Here is a 21,196-nt window from a genome sequence, read left to right as displayed (position 1 = left end):
ATTTTGTACATGTACTTACTCGTACATATCTTAGGATTATTTTCGGAATGCTCGAAATAAACCTAGAGCTAGAGTCCTAGTTGTTACAAAGAGATCCACGCAATTTATGAAAATAAAAGTTAAGATGGCAGTTAAAAATATGTAAATGTCTACCAGGGGGCCGATTTTTTAATTTAGACCGCTCGATTTCGTGTATTTCGTTCAATAATATCTCCACTATTAGGCATTTAAATTCTACTATAGTAGAATTGAAAACTTTATTTTTATTCCCAATTTCTATCGCTCGTACCTATTTCAAAAATTAGCTTTTCGCCGTTTATTACCGATTTTCGAGTGATGAAATCGAGTGCTCGAAATTCAATAATCGGCCCCCTGTTTCGAGTGTTGTCGAGTCAACTCTATTTATTACGTCTGTTTTGTTAGTAATTTACCTTATTATATTTTTTTTTCTTTTTTTTTGGCAAATTTATAGTAAACACGGGTACCTATACGAGTACCAACAGATAAAGCTAGCAGCAAATTGCGCGTTACACATGAAACAAAGAGCTCGTTTCATAACTTTACGTCAATAGCTGTGACATCACTTATACTACGATGCAATTCAACGTAAAACCATACAAAGCTAGGGTTACCAGACGGTACGATTTTCCAACATGGCAACAAGTATGGAAAATGCTACTGGGATACAATAACTACTTTAAACATTTTTTTGTACGTGAATTAGTAATTGGACCACTAATATTAAACTTTAATAATAGGATAAGTACTTACAAAATTAGATGGTAATGTAATGATACTTTTAATGTTAATCTCAATACACTCGTGGCGTATAATATCGCGTGAGGGGCACACTGAAATTAAATTGGTATCTGACACCACACTCACTAGCGTCGTTTGCTCGGGTTATTCAATAATTAAGAATTTACATTAGAACTTCAAATACTTCAATATTAAATACAACACGAGCCTTTTGAGCTTACTGTGAGACTTAATAAATTTGTGCAACAATGTCCTATAATAGGTATTAATTTTTTATTTACTTTCCAAAATATATCTGGCAACAGTGGCAACCCTACACAGCGGAACACTTCGTTAAGCTGTACTTTCACATTCTTCGTCGCGTGACGGTCACAAAGCGACCGCTAAATGCTAGAAAAAGCGTCTTTACCCATGTCCCAATAAGGTTCTAATTAGCTTAGCAATACGTTGGATATAATAAGTGTAGTAATGAATTGAATTTATGTTTATGTACTGCCGGTTATATTCCGTGGTTTGATTGATCGGCCTTGACACAGACAAGCGCGGAAATTGAGCAGACAATTAAACAAAAACAGTAAATGCTGGATGAGTTAACTGGGTTTTATTACCTAGTTTTCTAGACTATGGATTTTAGTTATGTATAGTTACTGTTCAATATGTATGCAATGTGAGGACTATAACTAGAAATTAAATAGTTATGCTGCTGTAAAAATAAAAATAAATACTCTTGGTACTATAAGTAGAAATTCTATATTTTGTAAATAAAGAATTGAAAAATGTCACTGATATTATACAAGAGTCGATTTAATTATTGTGTCTTATTTGCGTAAATATTTTATACAGCTAACTCGTCGTCTATGTCAGAAAATATTTTTAATTTATTTCATTTAGTTAAACTGACGCTATATAGGCAAATCTAAATAATCGTTTAAAATAGGTAAAGACTAACATAATAACATTAATAACATAATAAATTACAATAATAAACAGCTACATACCTACACTCGTTTTGAGTTGCGCAGTTGACTGTACATTAAAAATATTTTTTATTTATTTCTATAAATTAAACAGACGCAATATAACTTTGTAGATGCGCTCATCGACTTTTATATCGTCCACATATCCACACAGTTAACATACAATTCATGAACCTTAATACAAGGACATAAGGCCAACCTATGGTCAGTATTAAAGAGTGTTGCTTTTATACATGTGCACGTACTTAGTCAACTTATGCGTGCTAACGTGTTCACATGTGGTTTCCTCGGTAATATATTCGATTATATTTATTGCCCATTTCGTAATGGATGTTATTGAAACTGAACATGGTAAACGTATTTATTTACTGCGAGTCCAATAATATTTACCTATACTGGCAAATTATTAATTGTAAAACACGTTTTATCGAGAAATACCTAATATGTCATTGTGTTGCTGTTAGTTTTATAGTAGATTATTTTCAAATTCAATGGATATAAGATATAACATTTAAATCGTCACGTCATAATGCAAACATAGTCGTAGACAGTAAATATTATTCTCGAATCGGCTGAAGAAATAATGAAGTTTCGATCACAAATTGATGGAGTATTAAACTATTTAAATTGATAATCTATAGCGTATGCGTCAGATAAAGCTAATGTGTCGAAATTACGCGTGCCGGGGCCGTAATATTCCCACTAGATGCGTAAGCGCACACAAGTCTAATTCTTAAGAACCAATATAACATGACCTGTTGATTTGTAAAAACTACGCGTAATCTTAGAGTGCACTTATATTGGCCCGACTGGGCTCGTGTTATAGTAACCGTAATACCGGCGACTGAGGTTTTAAAGCTATCTCCTTTGCACTTACTAAGATCAGGCAAGAGCGAAAAAGATGGCAAAGGCCCTAGGTATTGCTGCCACTATAGCTATCGGAGCTACACCACAACCCGGGAGTCGAGAATTGCGCAAGTAAAGTGGGCCACGACTAAATCCGGAAGACCTTCACCTGCATTGTGCCGATAGCTCCCGAGGGACACACGCACAAATTACGACACCCCGAGGTGCTAATAAAATACACTGATGCTGGCTATTGCGAATTTTGACGGGTTATAATCTTATTTCATGCAAATTTGAGCAAAGAGATTGATTAACTTATCAAAATAGGGAACCTGCATAAATATTTATCTTTTTACATTATTTTTCAAGTTATTAAGGTGCCAAATTAAGTAAGTATAATAGATCTAGTACCATCACATTACATTATTTTTACAAATTTCGTATAGTCGACGTTTTTACATCCATGTAGGTACCCCCAATTAAAAGCTATAAATAACCTAGACCGACGTTATTCCTTTAAAACTTACCTACTTGTAACGTTTCTTATTCAAAACGTTATTGTCGTCACGCATACATTAATCCTGACCACAAGACAAGCGATTAAAGATTTAAATAAAACCTCAAAAGTTTCCACTCCCGGTTGCCAAAATTTTCTAATTCAGTATGTCAAACGAGCTTACCTGTACTCGTAAACTCTTCAACGAGGGAAACTGCGCAAGCCTGTCCACTTCGTCCCACGTCCCGAGGCCCGTGTTGTTCAGGTTCAAGAACCGGAGGCGTCTGTAAACAAAATTACTGTTTAATAAGTTCTTTTATGAGCTAAAGAAATATATCTACTGTTGCTAGCTAATCTAAAAGGACTAATTTAAGTTGGCGCACAGCGATTGATTATCAGGCTGACAAAATATTACTGTAAGTCCTTGTAATTTTTATTAGCGAACCAAATCTTACGAATACGAACGTAATAGTCTAATGTTCGATTGAATATTAAGGGGCCCACTGGTTAACAGTCCGCCGGACGGAATCGGCCTGTCAGTTAGAACAAAAATTTGACAGTTCCGAACAACTGACACGCAGATACCATCCGGCGGACTGTTAATTAGTGGGTCCCTTTAAACTTAAAGCAAGCAGGGTACTTAAATCTACGGTACTTACGGTATTATATATACTATTCCAACCTCCGTTGATTAACCAACTTCTCTTATGGGGAATTTGCATACAAATATTTACATATTTAATATAACTTATTAAGACTAGCAAATCACATAATGTTATACACATCCCCAAAGGAGTGTTCCCCATTGTTCAGATTAAAAAACCACAGGCGTATGGAGACGCCACATTAAACTGGTTTATAGGTCATCTTTTACGAGCCCTCTAATTACGGCGCTAGGTTCATTAGGTCAATGTTAAGACAGTCAGGGTTAAGCTGATAACAATATCAGTAAATATTAGGGGACAAGACTAACTACATAATAAATTTACTTAACCTGAAAATAAGCAAGGTTGTTTAACTCTATTTAAGTAAAAGGCCCGGATCAGATAGTAATAATACCTATTATGCTGGCCTGATTGCTTTAGGATTCGATAGTGAAAGCGCTAAAATGAGAAGACGGTATACTTACGGGAAGGCATCGTGACTCTTTCTATTTCCATTGTCATCGCCGCATTTCTCACAAGGATCCGGCTCCAACGTATTGACAGGACAGTCGTTGACCAACAGCGTTTCCAAATTTGGGAAAGCGTATCCCAATTTCGATATTTCCCGCCAGCTATTAATAGGGTTTCCGGAAAAGTGGAGTTTCTTCAAGCTCTCGTGTACTGGTTCGTTGGAGTCTGGCGCTTTGAGTCTCGAGCAGGCATCGCACCTGTCCTTCTCATCAACTTCCTTGCCGCTTAGATCCACGTACGAGTACTCGTTGAGGCTCAAGTGCAGTTCTTCGAGAGCTGGCAGAGCCTTGAGGAGTGCGTACACGTTGGACCAGCCGACGTATGTGGAGTTCAGGACGAGGTTGCTGAGGCTGTCCCAGCGAGGGTTGAGAGCTTGCGCGGCTTGGATTTGTGCTGAGAGACGGTTGAAGCTCAGGTTTAGGAAACGCACGCGCGGCGTCTGCTCTAATATTGCGAAGACCTAGGAACAATGCGATAAACTGGTGAATAATGTGATGTGAAATTGCATTTGCAGAATATTCAACTTTATATACTTAGATTCTGTTATCTTCATTTTTATTGCAAAATATGTACAAGAATAACTAATAGATACCTACTTGTTGTGACTAGATTTTCTATACAATTTAAATGAACTGCGATGGAAAGTTTTTGCAAATGAACGGAGCATATTGCGAATAAGATTTAACATTCTTTTTTCCAAATACACCTTAACCGAAGGTACACGCCTCTTTGTTTTAAGCATACATCGCTTTTCGCGTCATATGTGCGCTCGATCCAACAGAATAAATTCTGACATACCTCTGACCATTCCGTAAGCTTATTGTTAGCTATATCCAGCTCAACGACATCAGCGCACTTGTCAGCCAGCACGCAGGCGTCGCCCGCGCAGTCGATGTCGCAGTCATTGAGTACCAGCAGTGTTGGGACGCTCAAACGAGGCGACCGCTTCGGGACGAAGATGGCGACAGGCAGGTTGTCTATGCACGGGTTAACTTCGCCTTTGGCGCCGTATTTGCGCTCGAGGGCTTCTAAGAGCGAGGGCATTTTGCTACCTGTGGCAGATGAAACGGGGAGATTAATACGTCGAATTTAAGATGGCCATTTCGTCAGGCATTTAATTACGAGTAAATGCAAATAATTAATGTAAATGACTCGTAACAGTCGGCACGAGACTAAACATAAATTCATCCCAGTACGAGTACACACGTAAGTATTACGAAATAAAATAATATCACATCGTATTTTCTGAAGTGCAATGAGTCATTTGGCAACAGAGCAAAAGAATTCGTGTCGCGGGTTTTCAGTACAGTACAAGTGTAAGATAAACTCACATATACATGATAATGTTAAGGTAAGGGGCAAGTAAATATGACTTGTAGTTAATGGGCATAAGCTACACAAAACAGGTTTATCAATTTTCTTCACGATCCTTATTCTCTTGACAAGAGTCGAATGATAATCATTTTGTGCGGTTCTCGTAAATCCTTGCCCTTTTCATGCTTGAATTTGAATTCTTTATTAAGTAGTGAGTCGTGACAATCAAATATCGTGATAAACAAAAGAGCCTTAGCATGATGCTTAAAGTGCATGGCCCTAATCGTATAAGGTTTGAGACGTGACACTAAACTCCATATAATCCGATATCCTCAATTTCGTCATTATGTTAATACTCGTATGAAAGAATAATTGAAAACGAAAGGTAGACTTTCTGCGCGAACATATTAGGATCAGATAAATATAAGCAATCAGTTATAAATTATAATGTTTGCTATCATATTAGTCATAATATGAAGACGTATTTCAACGTTGCTATTGAAGTTCTTATCTTATGGTATATTGATTCAAAGCGCGCAATAAACCGGAATTGCTTTCAAAAGGGCAGAGATGTCAAAAGGCGCATGTCGGGGATTAAAGGGCTCGTATTGCAGATTAAGTGCTCGATCTACAGCTGTTCTGTATTACGCACAAAGGGGAAATTAAGCCAGATATTTCTTAATGGTAAAAAATAAATATTTGTTACTTTAGATCAACCCGTATACTAACTTAAAACAGCTTATAAAGAATATTTGAGATACATACAAGAGTCGTTTTTAGAACATGGTTGTCAACTTTTCATACCTACTTGTTATAAACTCGAATAAAAATCTTTGTTTTAAATACAAGTTACTAGGAGACTATAATTATCGTAAAAACATCACGTTTCACTTGGAAAATAAACCTTCAAGATAACTACTGTCGCAAAGTAATAAAATATTTGCATCCACCGGCGACGACCTATATTCCGACCTTGTAAATTCAATAGTTGCAGTCAAAGTCTCAACGGGGAGTGCTTTCCATGGGTTCTGTAGAATTTATACTTTTGTCCCGAATAAAAATAAAAACTGCTATTATCAATTTTGTTACAGACCTTACTGGTATTCCGTGGAAACCTTTCCGAGAGAGCGTAACTACACGCTAAAGCGGCTAAAGTACAAATTTTATATACTTAAGTGCAAAAGTTTCAAGTAGGTAAATTACCATTTCATAAATGTCTAAAATGGCGCCAGCGGCCGTCACTTCTTATACTCTTATATAATCGGATATAAAATACAATTTGAAACAGACAACTGAAAGAGCAGTCTAATGATCACTTTATGCAGTTTATTGGAGCGACTCCAAAGATGTGCGTTACCTCATTCTTACCTTGGGACCAATTATATTATGATGCATAGACCAATTTACTACTAATAAACCATACGCTGTACATATTAAGAAAATATAGGCTGAAACATTATTTGAGGTCTACCAATGGAATGGTAGAGGTAGGTCATTAACTGACCCAGGAACGCAGGTACATGACATGGCCCATTATCATTAATAATATGTATATGTGACAATAGGGATTCGGAGTATGAGGACACTAATAAAATTACACATAAAATTAACACCACTAATATAGATCCCATCGAGAACTGACGAGAACACAGAACAAAAACAACTTTCCCTGATGTTTACAGTCCCGGCTATTTAAATTTTTAATAAATTGCAAAAAGCAGTTCGTCATCATAATTCGAAAAAACGTCTATCAGACTCCCTGTTGATCGGATATTGCAAGGGCAGTAGAGATGGACAAAGACATTCTTCGAGTTTTGGGTTTCGCGGCATCGGCAGCCGTCCTTTGCAATTGCAATCTTTCGTCAGGCTATCATAGCCAAATCGATAAGTATCGATAAAACCAGCTATTAATCGATCGAATAAGCAGCCAATAGCCTACCGCAAAACTATTGCCCAGCCAAGCGGATGCGTGTCGAAACGACACCAAGTGTCAGTCGCAGCAATGTAACGTACACGTCAAAGATATGTACACACTTTTTACTCAATTACAACGGGATATGGTGCTAAAGTGCATACATTTTTTTGCTGACGACGACTGTACCAGCTACAAACACTCTGTAATCTGTAAACTGATCATTTGTCGACCTTATGTCAATACGATAAAGGCAACTGTGGACAAACTGAGTTGCAGTCAGTTACATATCATTTGCAATAATTACTATTGCAAGAATGTTTCGAAACACATTTTTTATACAGAGTTTCTTTTCGTTGTCCGTCAGAAAGTTGCATTGTCCGTAACTCCGCATTAAAAAAAGTTACGCTAATCTTTTCGTAGGCCGTTAGGTTCTTGTTTCTTATTTCTTTATTTTCAGAGTATACCTACAATAGTTAGGTGGAGAATAACAATAGTTAGAGAGAGAGCTATATATATATATATGTCTGAAAAATCTGGCAGATACACATTCATCTGTAGTAGACAAATATATTATGTCAGTGTATGGCGAGAATTGGATTGGATTAAATTGTGAGCGTGGATGTCGTGGATTGGGTATAGAGAAGTGTGACTGCCGGAGATCTATCCGATGTCCAGCCAATCAAATGCTAGAGAAATCTGACGGAAATCTAGGGAGAACGGGATACCAATTCCGTTAACACCACTCCGCTGCACCAAAAATGCTATAAAATTTACGATGTCTGCTAGTAACAATGACTTTTTTTTTAGCTAGCCTATTAAGGTGTCCCACTGCTGGGCAAAGGCCTCTCCCCTTGTCTTCCACGACTCCCGACATAGCGCCTGCTCTGGCCAGTTACTGAGAAAGAGGTGTCTAGGTCGTCCCGCCATCTCCGTCTGCATGGGCCTGCCGTGTCCGCGCTCTCCTTCTGGCATCCACTTGAGTTATCGAAATAAAATTACATCGCATTATCGCATACTCGTTTGAAGTAAATACATTGACAAATCATTTCTACCATGAGATTTAAATAAATGAGTAAATGACTGTCATTTCTAAGGAATCTCGAACAGACAAACATTTCGATCGACCGCTATTACTCGCCTGACAGTCGACATTGGATTTGACAGAGTAACAGGCAGAGCTCAATAATAAAGGAGGCTTAGGAGGAGGGGTGTTTCTCAACTATCGGGAGAAGGTCATATCGTGAATTCGTGATGGGCATCGGGCATCCATGACGGTGGCTTATGAATGTTATGATTTTAATACTGTTCAATTTAGCGTGCTTTCCGCTGTTGATATAATGTAAACAGATTATCCATAAATCCAGGAAAGTACTAGAATATTTTAATGCATTTAAGTTTGTCGGAAAAACGTTATTGATTTTTCTGTTATTTTTTATTAAAATCAAAATAATCCATGCATCCATCACAAGAATATAGCAAAAAATTGTCGAATCGAGCAGTTTGAATCACCAGATATTTTGTAACTGCTAGAAGTGATACTACCTGGACCCTCAAGCTGCCGGGAAGATCGTCTAAATCTCTAACGTACCCGAAATCCGGAATGATGTCTCAGAGCCACCAAGTTTTTGAGAAGCTTAAATAAAAGCTAAAGTCAAATTATAAAACGTGTAAGTATACACGCTTGCATTTTTTTTTCTGTGCCCCTGACAACAATAAGTAATGACCAAAAAATTCATTCGGAATTTGGACAGTAATGGCAACTTATCTAAGTATCTACTTTAAGTGCAATAACTAACCACTGTTTGATTGTTGATTGTAATCAGTGTTATTAAGTGCACGCATTGCAAACCTTGGTGTCGTGAAATTATAACATTTATCTACACGTGACTTCGGCTGACCTTTTTGCCCTATCAATAGGTCAGGGTTGACGTTCAATATTTAAATTAAGACGTTTCCAAGTCAACCGTTAGGCATATCGTATTAATAATTATAGGGTTCTACCTACGCTATTGGAAGATGATTTATGAGCAACGACTTTACAAACAGTATCTGAGAAAGGTAAAATGGAAAGGGAATAACTCAAACAACATTAATCAAATAACATTACGACCTCTACCGGCAAAGATTAACGAAAGAAGACTTGCTAAACATTTATAGGTATATCTATTTATACCTGATTCTTTAGTTGGAAGCCACAGCGGAAATGGCACGACCTCAACGCATTAACAAAAACTAGCCAGAAATTGCGTTAAATCCAATCGGGAAGATTGGAAGTCTATGAGGGATTTTAGACAGCAGAATACTAGAAAATACGTTGGACTTAACTGTTTGCTAATGAACACAGAAAGGACATTATCTTAAAAAGAAACTAGAGTCAAATTCTTCATTGGAACAAGAGCAAGAGCAAGACACATCTCCCACGTTATCCGCTAACTAAGCGACCGAGTAAGGAAATTGATTATTACGCCTCGGTTTCGACAAAGGCCAAGGTCGTGGCACAATCGGATCCAATTACAAGTCCTCTTAAACAAAGTGGATTTTTTGCGCACTTATCGAACGAATTGTCTATGGGTGGAAATTATGATGAGCTCTGACAAATAATTATGGAAAAGGAAGATTGTCATTAAAGAAAACCATGAGTTAATGCAACAATTCATGGCCGAACTTGAAGCCTTGAAGTGTACACACACTGACTCTGCTGTTTGTTACCTGTATTGTTTATTTCCTTTTTTCACTAAGGCTTTGCGAGCTCGCGTTACAGCTTTAAACTTTTCAGGGGGTTACAACAGTTACGACCCATAAGTCGAAAAACACTGGGTACGGTGTTTATTACGGTGTGTTGCAGTGCATCAGCTCTGGGGCTGATAAAGTACCTAAGGGTGGTCTTCCACCTGTCCAATGTGTATTTTGTCTCACATTTTGCTTAATGAGAGAGTGAGATGCGACCAAAATATTGGACAGATGGAATACCATCCAGAGATGCGATGGGTATGACGCACAAAGTTGACAATCTTAAAGAACCGAAATAACCGAATTGCTAAATGGGCATGCGGGGTGCAAAAGCTTGAAATATTATCTTTGGTATCTAAGTCTTCTTTGGATTATGTATGATTTTCCTCATCAATTACAGTTACGTAGTATTTCACAGATTATTCAATTACAGAGCTCCGTCATTTTGTAAATTATGGTTTACATTCATCATATCTGTATGTGTCATACAACATTCGACCGTTCCAGATTTGAAACAGCGCGTATAATTTCATTGCACGATTTGCGGCTATTGACCAACGCTTGTACATCTGTTGTGCAAATCTTCATCAATTGCGAAAACATTCATAAAAACCTTTTATAAAAATGATATGAAAAATTAAGAACAAAGGCTTCAATAAAAATGTGATTGAAGAACGTCCCACGCGTGCGCATGGATGTAAGTAAAAAGAGGTAGATATGGTACCAGGCGCACGATCGTGAGCCATCAAATATAGGTTCCGGAACCTATATTTAGTTAGTCATATGGGTGACGGCAACATGTCAAGTTGTCAAAATCGTTGGACCAAATTTTAATTTTGTCAACTATGAACGTCACACGTCTACATAAATAAAAGGTCATTGCGCGTGCGCCATATTGGAGCCGCTGTCATCGAACGAAAAACTCTTATTAAAACAAAGAAAAAAATCTAGTGGACACTTGGACAGTCCACTTTCTATTTTCCAATCACAACAAATAGGAATAGTGTATATTAAATCCTAATTGTTTCTCGGAACAAAGTAACTACATATAAGTTTAGAAAAGATATTTAAAAAAATTACTAGTAGGATTTTTATTTTTTTAATTTTAAAATAGGGACCGCTTTAATACTGTTATTTAGACATGCGACCTGCCTCAGCATTATCATGATAGTCACGATATAAATATTTTAAGATGTTAATTAAATTACATCACACCCACGTACGAGATGTAAAATTCTTCATAATTGCTAAAGGAATAATAGCATTAAATTAATAATAGCTATCCAGGACTTGAATAACGCCGCATGTTCTAATAAACGAACTAAAGATTAACTATACCGTGAGGAAGGCTGTTGAAAGCGAGAGTTGGCAAGGTCGAGCATAAACTGTAATAAAGCGATACCATTTGTTGCTAAAGGAGCATAGTTACGGGAAATTTTGCCATCCTAAGTGTGAAGGATGAAACTAATAGAGCATGAAAACTAAAAGCTAGATAAGAAAAGATAACAAGATATGAGCACTTTTCATAATAAGCGTAGTACTTGATTTTTTAATTAAAAAGTTTTCAAATTATACGTGTTCAGTGAATTATATTTGTTTTACTGCAAATTGTCTGCATTCCGCATAGTTGGTAAACATGAAAGGTAAAAAAAGTAATAGGGCTGAGAATTTAGCTGGAAAGGAAGAAAATGTATTAATGTGGCGAATATTATGGACGATGATGGTTGACAAGTTGGCGAATGATACCTAAATTTTGAACCGCTTGTTTATACCGCCCGTCCAACGAGGCTTTATGAATGTTGACGAATAATAATTTTTTTATACAGGGTGTCACCGGAAATTGATTTTTTAATTAAAAAGTTTTCAAATTATACGTGTTCAGTGAATTATATTTGTTTTACTGCAAATTGGCGCCCGAACGAAATAAAGCACCAGATCATTATTAGAAAAACATAGATAGCAGTTATTTTTAAACACAATTTCTATTTAATAAATCGGATGGAAGTATAAAATGTAGGTGAATTGACTGTGACGTCACACACACGTTTTCATAAAAATTCCATATTAGCAAATCGTTTACACAGTTCTAAAAAAGAAGCTGATTTTGACTAGTAGGAAAGTAGCCAATTAAACTAAGTAGATTAACAGCATATTGGTAGCATTATTCCAGGCAGTCAAATTGACAAAGGGCTGTTTGAAGAGCAATTGCAAAGGGTCACGATCTTCAGACATGAGGGGACAATTAGACCAGCGTAATAATAGTTGCCAGAAAAATAAATTGGATGGCCGAAAAAACTTGGCTGAAATATGACGAAAAGATTGAAAAACAAATGTATTTCGTATCCTATTCTTTATACGTCGTCGTCCCAAACACAATATATTATGATAAGTAAGTAATAGTATTATAATAAGAAGATCATAGAAACTTTCATAGAAAAAGGTTTTATTCCAGGGACGAGGTCGCAATTTTCTTCAGAAGTACTTGCCCTTGTATAAGCACTAAGCTTTGAGTGGTTTAGGCGAAACATAAAACACATAGAGCGAAACATACCTAATACTCAGGCGAAGAATTTGTTCATGTTGTGGCTATCCTTGCGGATTTTTCTACTTTTACTTATGTAGTAAAATTTTGCTTCAGGTAAATATACCTTACGTATTAGTTAAGACAGATAAAAAGTGAGTTCGGTAAAACAAAATTTAATCTAATTATTGAATTTCGTAAAAACATCCAAAGGAAAGGTTGTTTTGTCTAAATTAAGTTTGGAGATTCATATTGTGCGTCTTGAAACGTCGTAGGTAATTGGCAAAATCCCTTCTGCCATAACGCACAAGAGGGGAAAGCCATAATTATAAAAAAAACTTTTGGGCTAATGAATAAACGAATGACCCATGTGGCTAGTGGTGAGTGACCCTATTCCATGTAAATAATAACCTTTCAAGGGAAAGGTACTAACATATAGTAATAAAATATAAATTCGATTCTAATAGGTCAATATTGTTTAAAGGGACATATGACGAAATGAAAACAGTTCTTAGTAAGGCATTGTCTGATACAGCAATTAATAAACTTCTAACTGTGTATGCTTTTATGCTTCAGGCGATAAATCTGCGAGACAATGGAATTAATAAAATTAACTGCTGCACGAGGAACCATTGTTACTAAAGCACTTTAAAGCTCTACGTAGAGCTAATAAAGTTGCTGTATATCAGTGATACATTCCCGTTTCACATAAATGAAAGTATTTCATACCTACTTTATACGAGCAATATTTAATTTGATTTTGATTGAGCCAGTTAAGTCAGATCCTTGGGAAAATTTATTTTCTATTTCACGCAATGGGTGAACTTTCATACTGCATTGATAATGAAAGTCATGGCGAAGGAAAACCGATTCAGCCAAGTCTCAAGTATTCGGAAAACTAGTTTAAATCTGGAATGCACCTTTGAGGTGCCGCAAGAATGCAGTTAATCGGTGAGAATATCGAGTCGTGACAAAACACTAGACTCTGGCCACGGTAACTTTGCACCAACTTGGCAGTAAGAAAGTAAAAAAAAAAACAAATTAGATAAACCTATACCTATTTGTTACGGACTTATATTACAAATGGAACTATATTTTCGTGCCAAAAGTTGTTTACGTTCAGAGCCTGGTTTCCAATTCGTATTGGAAAGATTACACTGGCCAGACCAGACTGCTTGTGCCGCACATGCTGCGCTAAATTACATCTATTTTAGGATTGAAAAACAAACGTTTCAGTCTACAAAATCGATCTGAATAGATTACTAGAGCCTGAGGGTAGGATGGTAAATAACTAATTCACTAGTCAATACTAGTCTGAGTTTTAATGCTGATTCAATTTATTGGAATATTGGAATTTTTTGGAATTTAGTGCGTTTGGTCTGGCTCATACAGCTTGGTTGAGCCGCTCAGCAGGCTTATTATGGATGGCTTTATCCACGTGACAAAATATCCGTCACTTTTTAACATAGCGCGAATGAAAGTGACGGATACCGTTTTATCACGCTGTCACGTAGACAAGAACGACCATCATATCCGTTGAGCGTAAGCTGAAGCAGGGGTGCGAAACTCCTGACTTCGGCCAAACTCGGCACCGCTCGGCTCAGCATTGCTCCGAGCAATTATTAGGGTTGACACAACTTGACGTCCCTTTGCGTGCACGACCACAGATAAGATAATGGCTTGAATTTTGACAACCCTAAATAGCCGAAAGGGATAGTGCCATATATTAGAAAGGGACAGCATGATTCGACCCTGAACCGCTGTCAAACTTCGGTTTTGTAGGAAGTTTCCTTTCTGTACGTTAGTATTATTATTTATTCTGTGGCTGAAGCGACAGCATTGTTGTTGTTACCAATAATAAATCACCAATAGTAGTTCGGGCTAACTAGTCAAAAAGTTAGTTTTTTCTGTCAAAACCACCCGTAAGTATAGTTATCATACCTATACTCGCAGAACATGTGTCATCAACCATTAAACACATTTTTTCAATGCCACTGACTGTGACCGGCGAACTGCACCAAATTTCCTCGTTTTGATAGCACCTCGTCTCAAGGTCTTGGTTACAAAAATCCTAACACAACTAGATAAAACTACCAAACATGGTATGGTAAGTATTAGAAATATATGAAGCATAAAAAGGATCAATGCTTTGAAAATAAACACATTATGCAGTGTTAGATCGTTGACTTAAAGTTACAATCCAAAATCTTGTTTATAAACACTAGACACTACTTAATTTACCAAAAGAGGTGCCAGGAAAACACGAAACATTAACAGCAACAATGCTTCGAAGATAAATGCATCGTGCAGTGGTAAATGATTTACTATAGGGTGGAGACACACCCCGTCTCGACAGTGAGGAATTGTGAGGGTACTGAACTGGAAGTCTAGCCTCATAAGCATTAAATAGTGGAGGATATTAGAATTTAGTATGTAGGTAAATGCATAGCAGACATCATGATCATGAGATATTCGATTTAGAAATTTATTTCTAAGTAGTAATTCCGAGAGGTTGATGGGAACAGTCTAATGGAAAATTTGTAATTAGAAATTGTTGCCTGAAAAGTTCAGGACAAACGCTACGACGATATCCTCGACCCGAAGAGTTTCACATTTTTTGTCTTTAATATTGGAATAGTCCTCTTGAATCTTAAATTCTGATTCCAGGATTGAAACAAAAAATGCATTCTGCAATCTGCCAACACTGTGTGGTAAACTGAGAGTCTGTACATAGGTAACTACTGTAATTAGCTGTAGGTATACAATAACCTTAGGTACGCGGTACACTGACTGTGCGAATGTACCGTGTACCTAATATTGTAGAATCACAAATACATATCCTACCTAGTGATTTTACGCACGATCACGTCCTGAACAATTCACACTAAAAATTCATTAGCAAGATAATGGCAGCGATTACTGAGGCGTGACCGCGTCTGTGTCCTTGGTGGGTGGACATCCACAAGACTCGCAAAAAAACAGTTCGTGTTCGCAATACCTATCGCGAAATCATAAAGATTCCTGTAAGTACTGCGTAGTTTTTGGTGCGCAGTAGGTAAGTATCGTTTTGACTTGTCTAGTTTACGTAAAGTTATTTAATACACAAGGTCGTGTTAAGTGGAATTTTTACGGTCATAACTTTGAATTGCGCTTAATTGTTTTTAATACACGTTTAGATGACGGAATACCTATTTAATTGTGATATGAAAAAATTATACAGAGGGGAATGAAGAGAGAGTAACTGTCAAACTTGGATTGATGGCTGGCAAGGTAATGTAGAGAATCAAGTGATTGGCTGATTAATGTTACCTCTTCGCATTCCTCACAATTGCGCATTCGGGAGGGTGGATCCTTTATCCTTTAATTCCTTTAGTTGAGTATCATGATTCAGGAGTCTCGTCAAATTTGAGCAATCCAAAACTTATGGCTGCTGTGACCTGTGTAGGCCAGGCTTTTGGCTAATCCGCTTCCTTTCTGCGGATCGGATTAAAGGGGTTCAGCTCGCAGATAGGACGCTGTTGGCGGGCCGTAGTTTGAAGTCCCCTTGTGTAATGGAATAAATCAAACTCTAGGCAATTATGTAGCGGACGCCGCGGAAGCAAAGAGAAACCCTTTCCGAGTGCCCCCTAGTTATTCGTCCCTATTTTAAGTCATGTTATCATTCAGATCCAGAGGTTCTGATAACAAAGTCGCCACTTCACATCCGACTCATCCAAGCGGGTATTAATGACCGTTGTGTCATGGGAATAGGTAGGTCCTACTAATATTTCGTCTGTATTCCCACGACGATGTTAGATCTAGGGAATACTACGGTTGGGTCATTTTTTTAATTAATTAGTTAGTCTAGTTTGACCCAGGACCGAGTCATTTCAAACATCGACAGAGATACCTAATCATAACTGTCCTTGTCTTAGGCAAAGACAATATTTCTCTTTGGTCTTACGCTAGTACTAGCACCCAAAAGAAAGGAATGAGTATAGATTTCTTTGTTTTTACTTACTGACAAGTTGTGTTTGCCAGATTATAGTTAGTTTCGCACGTGGCTGCGTCGGCAAGGCCGCACTATTTCTGAACGCAGTTTCGAATCGCGCGGGAACTCGACAAACGTTCAAATGTTTTCACCTCGTGTATTTTTTTTTTGTTTATTTACATCCAGCGCCGAAATAGCAGACGAAGGTTTCAAAACTAGGTCACGGTTAAAACGAAGCGAATTGTTGAAAGATGCGTTAGGCATGTCGTGTTCATTCTAATACTTTAATTAAAATTATGATGTAGGTACATAATTATTATGTATTAGAAATAATAATGTAGTATAATCTGTTATGGCTATCGTTAACAATACAATTAATTTAACCGGTAATTTTGTTTTAATAGGTAGACACACTGCCTAATTAAAAAGCATTGACGAATTAATTAATTTCAAATGCGTCGCGTCGAGACAAGGTCAATAAAATAATTTCAATAGGTACCATTTTTTTTTACCTACAGGTAGTAGTAGGTAGTAGCTAGACTAAAGAATTTTACTAATTTTAGCCACAGCCTACAATGTGTAAGTACTAAGTATGCGTGTGTACAATGTGGAACCTGGAACCCATTCGCTAAAGAACAGTTTTTTTTACCTAAGTAAAAGTACATAGTGCTTTTCGAAACAATCATCCACAAAAGGTTGGGTACTTGGGATATTTTGAAAATTACGTTATACTTGACGGGAAAATCTCGTGTAAAGCAAACAAAAGAACTGACACTTCGTCCTTCGCGCGTTTTTTTTATCGCGCGATTAACGGCGTACCTAGTACCCTACCTAGTTACCTAGAACAAGGAAGTGCCTTATAGTTTATACAGTAGCGTCACTTGACTACCAGCCATAGCCGTAAAACTGGTTTTAACTGGCCAGTACGATGCAGTAACGATAAAGAAACATAAATTAAAAAAACCTCGCGCTGTCTAGGTTTTTGTTTTTAAAATGGGTCTTTTATAGGTCACAAGAGTAGTACTGTAACTAATTTATGTGTACTCACCCTATGCAGTGCAGCAGCAATTTAGATACAATTTCTCAATCACGTTCTCATCAATTTGTTGAATAAAACAAAAAGTTACATAGTTTGAGCTTGGTTCCTATGAAATCCTTTGGTGTAGGAACAACAAAAACACTGTTATGTAAACAAAGATGAACACTTCGTCAAAATTGTGCGGGTTACATGAGCACTGTAATTCTTATATGATTGTAGGGTGACAGCTGTTCACAAGTTTTAATGCATTCAATAAGAGTCCCATACGATCTTGGAAACGCACTGAAACAAAATGACAACAGTAAATGTTTACATCAGTAGTAAGCGAGCGCGGCGCAGCGCAGCCCGCACGCACACTAATCACGCTCGTGTGTACGACGCCGAGGTATCGACTGGCTATAGGTGGGGATGAAGGGGGTCAATGACGCTACCAGCTGAGCACTGCAGCAAGAGCGAGTAGGCACGATGTAAAACCATGTGTGTTATGAAACAGGAATACAACAAAATGAAGCACACAATGATAAATTTTAAGAGGTTTACGTACGTGTAGATTTCCCACCCCAGATTTTCTCAGTGTTTGCCTAAAACTTAATATAATCTGCATTTGAAGTTTTTTCTCGTTTTCACATTTCTTGGTTTTTTAAGACATTTAATTTTCTGACATCTGCTTCCAGTCAAAATAAAAAAAATGCACAAAGAAGTATTGATTACATATATGTATAAGCAGGTTTAAGTACATAAGTTAGGTTGCATATAGGTATTTTCTTTTGAGGTAGAAATGTATAGTTTGTCAAAGGACTGTCTCATTTCAATCATATTTAGACTTATTACTATTTATTTATACTTTGTCTTACACTAGTACTAGCACCCAAAAGAAAAGGATGAGTATACTTTTCCTGGTTCTTACAGACTGACAAATTGGTTTGACCAACTAAAATCACAAGCTACTAAGTCTACTTCTGATAACGTCTATTCTCGGCCTAAATATGGAACTAATTGACGAATTTATCACATATAGATCTCCGAGCAACACCGGCTTCCGACACATCGGAAGGGAGGCGCTAGGGTTGCCAGATGGTCGGGATTTGGCGGGATTCTCCCGATTTTTAGCATGTGTTCCCGATTCCCGACGAAGTGAAAATTGTCCCGAAAAACAGCTTCACGTTATAAAACAATAATTTCATGTTCCGAACTGTCGTCGAGCGAGTGAGCGACCCGCGTCGAGCGCGTAGCTAACGTAGTGCCAATAATGTAAAATACCGTTGTTTTTAATAAATATCGTTGTTTTTTTTTTCACCGACTTAAGTCCCAAAATCCCGAAAAATTGATATTTTTTCCCGATAATAGCGCCTTTCGATCTGGCAACCCTAGGAGGGGCCCAAGCGATATCTTGCCGTACAAATGGGGTTGGCAACTGTCAAAGGTTTGCCTAGATGGCGCCATCATAGCTTGCCCCTTTTTCTATGAGATTTGGCTTAAAGAGCTGGCATCCAGGGTATTAAAAAAACAAAAATTTGACACAATTCTAGGGATTGACGGGGCAAGCTATGATGGCGCCATCTGCTAAAAACTTCCACCGGCCAACCCCATTTTTCTGCCAATTTTTGCGGGGGGAAAGGTGCACACAGTCGCACTTCTCACACACTTACATACAAAATCCAATCTGTAATGACGATACAAATCATATACAAATACATAGAAAATGACACACGTCAAAGACAAATCTTGCAAACCTCGATCTCTTTTAGTGTACCGAGTGTACGGACGAGTCACAAGTGTCACAACACGCACACTAACACATTTTCGTCGAAGTATTTCTCGGAGTAAATATCTATGGAGCGGCCATTAACAGGCGTTCCCCTCTGCAAAAAGATCGCGGCCGCCGGTCAAGGAGGTTATATAAAACTAGTTGCCACACGTCATACGCCATTCAGCAAACGTCAGTCTAAGCGGAATGATAGGAGCCGAAAATGCCGAATTGCAGCGTTTTCTCGTGCAAAATGAGATCGGAAACGTCTAGTCTACAAAAAGAACACGTTTCTTATCATATGTAGGTACTATTACATCTAAATATTATCAAATAGTGCATTAACTTTGCAAATAACTAAAAAACATTGTCAATCTGACAGTGATACCAGTGATATGATATTAGATCTAATTTAGGGTAATTCTAAAGAAGACTTTCTAAATATCAATTAGGTACGAGTAGAATTTCTAATAGGAAATATTATGCGAAACTCTGCGTAGGGGGCGCGACTACCACAATCCATCACAATCTGGGGGTCCGCCGCGGAACAAGAAAATTTAAATTTCGTTATCTAACCTCTCTATCACTAAACACTGATTTAAACTTTCACGATTATTAAACACACTCTCTCTATCACTATTGCATATTTGAGCGATAAAGAGAAAATTTACTAGCTAGCTTAGTGCTACACTCTGGCGGCAGAACATTGCAGTAATATGCCCTATTTGCGTTGCTTTTTGTTATATGTGACGTTCCATGGAAAAAGGTACCTTATGGCGGCCGGCGCTTACGTCGCATGGCGCCGCAATAATATTGGAGCGGCGTTAATACTAGCGTAAGCGCCAACCCCCATAAGGTACCTTTACCCGTGGGACGTCACATATAATTTATGTACTTAACACATTATTTTTATATAACACCTTAGTTTCATATCAACCTAATCTATTTAATCATATAAATTGATCTATAAGAATAAAGAAAAGGGGGACGGGGGATCAAAAAGTATTCGAAAACATCTCGCGTGATTTGTGCACAACCCCTAAATAACGTAAAATTACCGATAGACTCTTTTTTGAAAATTAATTTTTCCTTTAGTTTCTACATATAGCTGGTCAAGCAGATCTTGTCAGTAGAAAAAGGCGGCAAATTTGAAAAATGTAGGCGGGAAGGGATATCGTCCCATAGAAAATTTGAATTTCGCGCCTTTTTTACTGGCAAGATTTGCTTGACCAGCTATATATTTTTATTTAACATGTCAAATATTTTATTAATTTAAGGTATTTACGGCTGTCACTTTCCATAAATAGGCACTTTTAATTTATTACTCTGGTATCACCGTACCAATATTAGTGATGGGACACCATAAAAACCAATATCGGTAAAATCGATATAAACATAATGAATAATATACAGATGGTCATGATGCCTAGCGAACACCAGCCATATCGTACAAACCTCAAGGAGTGATATTCCTAGGCAGATGATGATCTGCCTAGTGACCACCAGCCATATCGTGCTAACTTCAAGGTGTGATATTCCTAAGCAGATCATGAAACGCCGGCATGTCATGATCTGACTAGTGACCACCAGCCATACCGTTCAAACCTCAACATTTAGGCATATCGAATAAGTAGGATGTCCTAATTTTAGCAAATGATAACCATTGAAATGGCTTGACAGCCTACTTATAGTACGTGTTTGGGTAGC

At 37.5% G+C, this 21,196-nt stretch overlaps 1 protein-coding gene across 2 annotated transcripts in view; it reads right to left on the bottom strand.

Moving 5' to 3' along the window:
* LOC134797136 (tubulin-specific chaperone cofactor E-like protein) overlaps positions 1 to 18,124 on the bottom strand; it is a 38,268-nt gene extending 20,144 nt beyond the window's left edge. The window contains exons 1-4 of one of the 2 annotated variants that reach the window (XM_063769379.1): positions 17,752 to 18,124; positions 5,052 to 5,305; positions 4,208 to 4,713; positions 3,263 to 3,362 (exon numbers count right to left, since the gene is read on the bottom strand). In XM_063769379.1, the coding sequence (XP_063625449.1) occupies positions 3,263 to 3,362; positions 4,208 to 4,713; positions 5,052 to 5,297 (852 nt within the window). In that variant the 5' untranslated portion in view covers positions 5,298 to 5,305; positions 17,752 to 18,124. The remainder of the gene's footprint in view (positions 1 to 3,262; positions 3,363 to 4,207; positions 4,714 to 5,051; positions 5,306 to 17,751) is intronic. The other variant, XM_063769381.1, reaches the window with a different exon arrangement.
* Positions 18,125 to 21,196: the final 3,072 nt, after the last annotated feature.

The sequence above is a fragment of the Cydia splendana genome, chromosome 14 (genome assembly GCF_910591565.1).
Source record: "Cydia splendana chromosome 14, ilCydSple1.2, whole genome shotgun sequence".
In the NCBI taxonomy this organism is placed as follows: domain Eukaryota; kingdom Metazoa; phylum Arthropoda; class Insecta; order Lepidoptera; family Tortricidae; genus Cydia; species Cydia splendana.
This window is presented reverse-complemented; position numbering and strand designations above follow the sequence as displayed.